The sequence below is a fragment of the Labeo rohita genome, chromosome 7 (genome assembly GCF_022985175.1).
Source record: "Labeo rohita strain BAU-BD-2019 chromosome 7, IGBB_LRoh.1.0, whole genome shotgun sequence".
NCBI classification, from domain to species: domain Eukaryota; kingdom Metazoa; phylum Chordata; class Actinopteri; order Cypriniformes; family Cyprinidae; genus Labeo; species Labeo rohita.
Window position 1 is genome coordinate 36,230,522 of NC_066875.1, and position 8,842 is coordinate 36,239,363.

Sequence of the window (8,842 nt, forward strand, 5' to 3'; positions counted from 1 at the left end):
ATACAGGACTCCACCCTACGGTGCTCCGCAAAGGACAACAGAGCTCAAAAACGCAATTGACGCTCCGCAACGAAACTGCGTCCTGAATAGGAGGGCGGTGGTTTGACTAACGGTACTACTACTATCTTTATCAGAGACTACAGGTAATGCAAATGAACTCTGTTCCGCTTTAACTAGCTTTAATAATAGGTAGTGCATAAGCGGGATATGTATTTTCGGTGGACATATTTTGGAAATTACCAGATTTCAGCTGTACAAAGACAAAGCTAAAATAAAGCACACATATGCTCGACAGTGTCTTATTTGCGCTTGTTTGTCTTTCATAAGGTATTTTTTATGAAAAGCGTATGTTGAATAATTAAATATTAGAGCACTGCGCCTCCAAAGCGCTTTATCTGTGTTGTGATTTCGTAGGTATTGTGTGTACGGTGATGCTGCGTGACAGTATGAGGCCAAGCGGAGCTCTAGCGACAGTGATGCTGCTGGTACTCATCCAGCTCCTGTGTTTCAAACCACTTCATGCCGAAGAATCAGGGACGGTTATTCCCGCTGAGAGTAAGACTATGCTTTTATAGACGTGTGGTCAACAAGCATGTATCATTGCATGTGTCATCACAACATGTAGCCCTTGGATAGGCATTGGTGGTGTTTCCTGAGCATTTGCAGTGTTATTCCAACAATATTTATATACTATTATAGTTTTTATTAATAGCTCTTACATGTTTTGTTTAATAGGCCGACCATGTGTTGACTGTCATGCCTTTGAGTTCATGCAGAGAGCCTTGCAAGACCTGAAGAAAACAGCTTTCAACTTAGACTCACGGGTAAGATCATAAAACGGGAGATAACTGAGACACAATGCACTGTTTTTAGGCCAAGGACCCCTTATTGTGAATGTTTTAATGTGGGGCAGACAATAAAACATTTAGCTGACATTTACTGTCTTAACTCCCGCTTGTACATTTCATTTGAGAGTCAAAAAATAAATTTCAGACCCCTTTAGAATTGCTATGGTCCCTCTAGGAGGTCACAAACACCCTATCAAATACCCCCAGCTTTCCTGTTTATTCCTAAAAGGCAATTACACAATCAAGCTGTGAAAAAGGTTCATGTCTAGTCAATCTGGCTGGCATCTTTAATACATTTTGGAGACCTGAGGGCTTCACTTTAATTTTGTTTTATCTCATGTGTTTTCAGACGGAGAGTTTGGTGCTGAGGGCCGAGAGGAGGGCACTGTGTGACTGCATGCCTGCCAGCAGCCTGCGCTAAAAAACCAGCCGTAAACACTGCACTCAGACATAGAAATCTTTATATACCTAAAGGATACTACCTGCTCTCTCTGTCATACACACTCTTTTACTCTCAAACATGTTTCCTGTCACGTTTTACATGAAACATTTATCCGTCATTGTAGTATGTGCATAGAGGATCATAAATACACATTCCTGACTGAAGAAGTCACAACGCAGCATTCCACAGGTTAAATGTCAATGTTGAGAGGCACATACATATTAGGACAGGAGGTAATGCATTGAACTTTCCATAAGTGTGTGTAAAGACAAGGGGTAAGTGTTTCCTCTCCAGGCACAATGCACTGCAAAATATACTCCGAACACTGAACATTATTTATCATAATTATTTGCACAGCACACTATGTTTTTTCAAATGTTTAACTGCTTTTTATATTTGTGTTCTAGAAATATATGATTAACTGTCACAATAGTCTAGCAGGTTTTAACTTAGATTTATTAAATATCAGAATTTAAGTGTAGTTCAGGCAGTGTTATAGAGAGTTTGCTGTAAGATTATTAGATGATAGATATATGACTAGAAAAGAACCTGCATGTATAGTGATAGTCTAGAATTTTATATGAGAATTTATGAAGGAGGTACAAAAAAATGGATGGTTTCCTATAGAGATTACTTTGGTACTAAGATGTAAGTTCACAGCTGTAACAACGTCTTTTTGTGTGTAGCGAAAGTGCATTAAAACGTGATGTATTTCATGTTGTAAATTATTTATTTCATAGGTTATACTAGACCCTTTGTCTTTTTATGTCAACTGCCGTAAAAGTGTAATTGAAACTGAAATCAGCAGCTGCAGTAAACTGTCTGAAGTTGTGTGTGTGTGTGTGTGAATCCCCCTACCAGCTGTTAAGAAACTTCATCATCCAGCAGTTTTTGCAGCTCTCTTGTCCCGCACACTTTCTTGCTTGTGACGCATCAAATGACCAGATGGGGGCGCAAGGATATAAAGGTTCGTCAATACTGTCGCATCAATGCAGCACTTCTTGTCGGGGTGTGAAAACACAGCTCTGCAGAGCAAGCAACTTTAAGGAAAAAAATACGCACAATAACAGTAAACATGGGAATTCAGAGAACGGCATGGCCCCTGCGGTTATAGTGTAAAACTGCAATGTAATGCCATTCAAACTATTGACAGGGGTGTAAAATAGAGAGAAAGAGAGAAAGTACTTTACCTTATGATAGCACACTCTTCATTAAAGGAGGGTAAAAGGAAACATTAGGTAAAACGTATGCACTTTTTTTCACACATAGTAACCGGTGAAGTGCAGAAGTTGCTTTTTCACAAGAAAAACACACAAAAACAAACATCAGCTGCATCAGCACTAGTAATAGTCACCTGCAATAAATCATTGCATATTTCAGTCAAAGTGGAAAACAAGTATATCCTAAAATATATAATACTTTAGGGGGAAAATAGTTTTTTTTTAATTTATTAACAATAAATTAACTCTGATTCTGTTTTAAATTCTAAATTAAAATAATCAGTTTACATTTATGGATTTTAGGCCTGTCACTAACGATTATTTTGGTAATTGAGTAATCGGCCGGTTATTCTGATAATTTTACTGTTTCTACACTTTCCTGTGCTGATTCTTTTTTTAATATTAGCTAAACAATATTTAATTTAAATCTCCAAATAATATTTAATATTGGCCCATTTCTTTATGACAGAAATTCTACAGCCACTGCAATTTCTTGATATGTGGACATCAAACTCAAAGTGAGGGTTTGAGCTTTTAGTGTAAAATCATGATGAACGGTTAGCATATTGAGAAAGATGCTTTTGTGATGCTTTCTCAGTATGCTTTATAATTTTTAAAAGGGTTTAATATATGTGACCCTGGACCACAAAACCAGTCATAAGGGTCAGTTTGTCCAAATTGAGATTTATAAATCACCTGAAAGCTGAATAAAGAAGCTTTCCATTTATGTATGGTTTGCTATAATAGACCGATATTTGGCCGAGATACACCTATTGGAAAATCTGGAATTTGAGGGTGCAAAAAAATCTAAATATTGAGAAAATCACCTTTAAAGTTCTTAGCAATGCATATTACTAATTAAAATTAAGTCTTGATATATTTACAGTAGGAATTTTACCAAATATCTTCATGGAACATGATCTTTACTTAATTTCCTAATGATTTTTGGCATAAAACAAAAAATGATAATTTTGACCCATACAATGTATTTTTGGCTATTGCTACAAATATACCCCAGCGACTTAAGAGGGTCCAGGGTCACATATCACGCAGCCTTGGAAAAACATTCTAAAAATGTGCTTTATGGATTCTCGCCAGTGGAACGTACCACCGGTATTTTGCCTGTTACTCGACACGCATATTGCAGTCCATGATTTTTTAAAATCGAGTACTCGAATTGAATTGATGAATCGTGACAGTCCTAATGGATTTAGCAGATGCTTTTATCCAAATTAACAAAGGAACAAAACCATGTTAATCAAAGATTCCATGTTTAGGAAGCAAGCAAGAGAAGGTGGTCAAATACAGAGAAGATTGATTATCTATTGATCAAATAATCCTATGTTTTAGCTTTTATTCTGATAAATGAGCTCAGAGTAAAACAGGCAGAAACTGGTCTTGGGTCAGTTATAATCAAACTTTAGCTTCACCTACAATGCTCGGCAAATAAGCAATAATACTCAACAATCAACTACTGCTAATTAAGATGACTTTGGAGTCCTAAACAAACAGCTTGAGTTAAAAATACGCATATACAATGAAAAGAAACTGATCTCAAATCAGCCACAGAGGCCCTCGAGGGCGTTTCAACTATGTAGTGAGAGGCTCATGAATACTTAAAGCTGATAATCCATTAATTATGCATACATATTTTTGCAGAAGCCTCAAATGAATTACTCATTAGGAGGCCGAACTATGAATAGGTCAGGACATGTCCATTACTGATAATGAAATATTCACTTTCCCCCATTCTAGGTAAGAAAGAGAGAGAAAGAGAGAATGACACAACACTATTCTGGTGTAAAGAGTTTCTGAGCAGGGGGTCTGCAGAGGAAATGACGGACTGTGCATTAAGTGTGAGGGAAAAAAAGACTGCCCCATTACACACTTTGTGAACGCGTATGTGTGTGTGGTGCTTAATTGACGATCTGCTACGAGGTGACGCCCTGTTGCATTATGCATCTGCTGACACCTCCACAACCCCTGCTGATTTTGAAAAAATACAAGCGGAGATGCTGTCTGTTTTTTTTTTTCCCAAGGAGAACAAACCTCAAGCCTCCCTCCCAGACCTGTCTGTCTGTCTCCTCCAGGATGGAGAATCCGGTTTGTTCCTGTTTCCATCTCTCCTCCTCCTACCCTCCCTCTCCCTCTCACTCTTTAGCGCTCTCTCTCTCTCTCTCTCTCTGACCCTGTGTCCCGATGCTGACAGTAGTGTCTGGGTGGTTGATGCCCCTGGCACTAGGCATGAGTCCCAGAGGAAAATGGACACAGTGTGCGGACGGTGGGCATCCTGGGACACACCCACATACAGATGGATTATTTTTAGAATCAGAAACCCTGGAACAAGACCACAGACACACAGTGAGATAGATTAAAATGGAATTCATACACCAGTTTAGATCATCATAACAAAGGGATAGTTGTTCCATAACCTGTATGACTTTGTGTCAACAGAAATTGGAAATCTGTCGACAGAACTATATTTATTTGATAATATATTTCAATATATTCATTATTTTTTCATGACTCATTAAGAAAGCAGAATGAAATGTCAAATTTCAGTATATTTAAACTTGTTTATTATATATATATATATATATATATTATCATTACATATTTTATGATTATTATAATTTTACATTATTTTTCTCTGAACTTTTCTTCTTGTGGAACTCCTTTGTGTCCCCTCTAAAACCCTCTGTTTTAAAGCCTTAAAACAAGCCATTCCACTATTCATGACAACTTTTTCATGACCCCACAATTGCATGTAAAATCTACTTCTAAGATGCTTTTAATAAAAGTATATGCTAAAAGATTACATGTAACACACCCAAACTGTCAGTGACTGAACTTGGCACTTTCTCTTGACCCCTAAATCTTGCTGGATTGGATTAATAAACAGTTAAGATTATTAGCATTGCTAGATGTACAAACATTTTTTCATGTCTTTGCTTTTCTATTTTCCTAACCTCATAAAGTCCCTTAAAGCAAGCAACACAACAAGGTCACATTGGTTGAGTTCAGAAAGACCTCACCTGACCCATGTGGGTGAACACCATTCACAGTGTGTCTGTTTGATAGATCAGAGGATATGGCATCGCATTCAACCCATTAACACATGCTGGTTTCCTGCCAGTTCTCTCCACTTCCTCTTGCTCTGTTTTTATGAGTTACTAGTAAACCTCTGTTAGGATTATTAGTCCTGTCTATATTAGTCCCTTATTATTTTACACTAACCACTTATTAGCATATGCTAATGTATATAATTATGAAGTGATGTAATTAATTGTCATATATGCTGTATATATGTTTATATAATGTTAAATTAGTTTTCTTATTAAGAAATAATTAATCACAAAAATAAATTAGAACTTTTATGGACCAAGAAGAGAAAGTCAGCGAATAATCAGGCAAAACAAATCCAAACATTTTAGACACACATAAATGTACAATATAAAAAGGCACATTTTGCACATTAAACAGACCTGATAAGTTTTTTTTTTCCATAGTTAAATTGGTTAACTAAGGTACTAAGAAGAATATTCAGTGGATTAAGTGTTTACAGGGCATGATCAAAACGCTGTGTTATTGTTTAGATTTTTGTTTTGTTTAGCTTTTGTTTAAAAATGAATGAATGAAGCAAATTCACTGGTAATGGCAGAACAGTTTTGTCAGTGCCTTTTAACTACTTAACAGACTCATTTCTAAAAAGTCTTTTCTCACTATATTAGTCAGCGTTTTGTGAGGAGTGACATTCAAAACAGGAAACATGCATATTGTCTTTTTAGGTTAACCTACATATCACATCAAACACACCTTGACAATGACAAACTGCATGTTATGTAATGCAGAAAGATAAAGTACCATTTAAGAATTTGGGACTTTTAATTAATTCTGAAAGGCCACATTAACTGATCAAAAGTGACAGTAAAGACATTTATAATGATACAAAAGATTTCTATTTTAAATAAATGCAGCTCCTTTCTTTTTTGCTGAAAATTCAGCTTTGCCATCAGAGATATAAGTTGCATTTTGAAAAATATTAAAAAAGAATTTTTGGTAACACTTCAGTATAGAGATTAATTCACACTGTTAACTAGTTGCTTATAAGCATGCATATTACCAGCATTTTGGTAGTTTATTAGTACTTACAAAGCACATATTCTGTATGACCATATTCTACATCCCTAATCCTACCTAATACCTAAAATTAACAACTACTACCAAGCGGCAAATTAGGAGTTTATTGAGTCAAAAGTCATAATTAATGGTTTGTTAACAGCCAGAAATGGACCTTAAAAAAGTGTGACCGAATTTTTTATTGTAATAGTAAGTCACATTATTAGTTTTTACTCTATTTTTGACTAAATAAATGCATCATTAATGAGCAACAAGACACTAAAAATTTCTGATTTCAGAAAGTGATTTACATTTCTGACTTTCAGCAGCGTTAAGCATATGTAAATATTGACCCAGTACTACGGAAAAGCAAGATGAAGAACGTGAAGACCAGATAATCCATATAATCTTGTGCCTTTTGTAGTGTCTACCAAGATCAAGGTTATGAAGACTATCGAAGCTGTTTTGTGCTGTTTCTCATTTGCTAATATCCCACAGTATACAATATGAAACACAATCCTAATTTCTTACTTGAAAGACAGAATGGCTCACTAAGCCCTCGAGCTACCATTAACCCTTGACTCATTTTTACAGAAACAAGTCAAGTTGAGCAATGCTAATTCTACACCCAATAGAAAATTGAGGAGGGTTACCCACAGCCCCCCTGACCCGCCAGCAAAAACCTTGCCAATCCTGAATCCCAAACTAATGCACGTGCGCAAACGCACACACACACGTCCATTCATGGGGGGCCCTCGCCATCAGTCATTATAACAATCACTGGGAACAAAGCAGCAATAGATTATTCACTCATGCATGAGGATAAATCTCTAAAATGTGTTATTTAAACAAACTGCAACTTTACAACAAATGTGCAATAAATAAAATGGTTAATAAACAGTCAAACACATTTAAACATAATTTTTTTTGAATGCAGGTGCAATAATTGTTACAATACATAGTCTGAGCTTAAAAAGAACTGACCTCAGTCCTCTAATGAGTCTCAGATGAGCTTATGAGCGCTTATTATCTAAGAATACGATTTAGCATGTCTCTTAGGATCTTATATTCCCAGTGTTTAAAGTCGCACCCTGAGCAGATACTCTGTTAGTCAGAGGAACAAATTTATTACTGTTACACACACACACACTCCACAACCATGCCACACACATGCTAGTGATTAGTGATCACTATTTCTAAGAATCTGAAAGGTTACTGCAAAATGGAGCCCACGAAAGGCAGATTTTGTGCCGTCTGACATTCAGGGTCACCCCATTCCTTCTGGACTGCTGAGGTCGAAGGTCAAGTTACACAATAATGGCAATGGAAGGAGAGACAAGTGTCTTCATATACTCTGATTCAATAGGCACCAACAATTAAACCACTTTTTAGAAGAAAGAAACTCAGGTTTGGAACAAGTGGAGTTTTGGAACAAGTTCATTTTTGATTCACTTTGCCTTTAAGGTAAGTGATCTGTATTGTAAAATAGTGATAAGTTTCCTTCAAGTTCTGAAGAAGCTGACAGATACAAACTTACTTTAACATTATGATATTACATTGTAAAAAATATCTGTAAAATCATGTCTGTATTTTGTACCAACGAAAACGTCAGTAACATTAAAAGACAAAAATGATGGGACTGGGGAAGAGCGGTTCACTAGTTACTCTCTGCATAACGCGCGCATGCCCGTTGGCACCACCGGACTGGCCGCCTGCACGCAGATGCTGATGCTGAGAAAAGACCGCATCTTCACTAGAGCTATAAAACCCACGCTTTCCGTTTTTTTAATTGTCGAGGGACGGCGATTTCGCAATATAGCGCATGTAAGACATACCTGCTCAAACATTTAGGAAAAAGACGACCCTTTTCGTCTGGGAGGGGGAGGGGCTGGGAGTGTAAGGGCGGGAGGCGATCCAGTCTAAACTAGTTCTGTACAATACGGCTGGAATGCGACCTTATTCAAATCAAGGCGATTTCTTTTGGGCATCAGTTACTTCGGAGAATACCCAAGGCATTTAAAACTAGACACTGACGTAATCTGAGCATGTAGCATGTACGCAAGAGTAATTGTGTTAATTACTGTAATGGAAATAAAAAATAAACGGATAAAAAAATGAATGCAACACCTCATGTAGTAAATGAGGGAATCCAGAGAAAGTGTCATTCATATGTCATTCTCGTAGATACTAGTGCTCTGTTCTTTAAGGAGCAC

At 36.8% G+C, this 8,842-nt stretch overlaps 1 protein-coding gene across 2 annotated transcripts; it reads left to right on the forward strand.

Moving 5' to 3' along the window:
- Positions 1 to 9: 9 nt before the first annotated feature.
- Positions 10 to 2,006, forward strand: c7h4orf48 (chromosome 7 C4orf48 homolog). Of its 2 annotated transcripts, none has more exons than XM_051115676.1 (4): positions 10 to 143; positions 415 to 555; positions 736 to 824; positions 1,198 to 2,006. In XM_051115676.1, exons 2-4 carry the CDS (start codon positions 432 to 434, stop codon positions 1,267 to 1,269), a joined length of 285 nt encoding a protein of 94 aa, XP_050971633.1. In that variant the 5' UTR covers positions 10 to 143; positions 415 to 431; the 3' UTR covers positions 1,270 to 2,006. The 2 variants fall into 2 exon arrangements, with proteins under 2 accessions (XP_050971633.1, XP_050971634.1); XM_051115677.1 differs by having other exon boundaries at positions 30 to 112.
- The last annotated feature ends 6,836 nt before the right edge of the window (positions 2,007 to 8,842 follow it).

Excerpts from the sequence above, each read along its gene's own strand:
- c7h4orf48 (XM_051115676.1), top strand. The coding sequence starts at position 432 with ATGCTGCGTGACAGTATGAGGCCAAGCGGAGCTCTAGCGACAGTGATG. Across the intron at positions 556-735 it reads GACGGTTATTCCCGCTGAGA|GCCGACCATGTGTTGACTGT; the intron begins GTAAGACTATGC and ends TTTGTTTAATAG. Across the intron at positions 825-1,197 it reads CTTTCAACTTAGACTCACGG|ACGGAGAGTTTGGTGCTGAG; the intron begins GTAAGATCATAA and ends ATGTGTTTTCAG.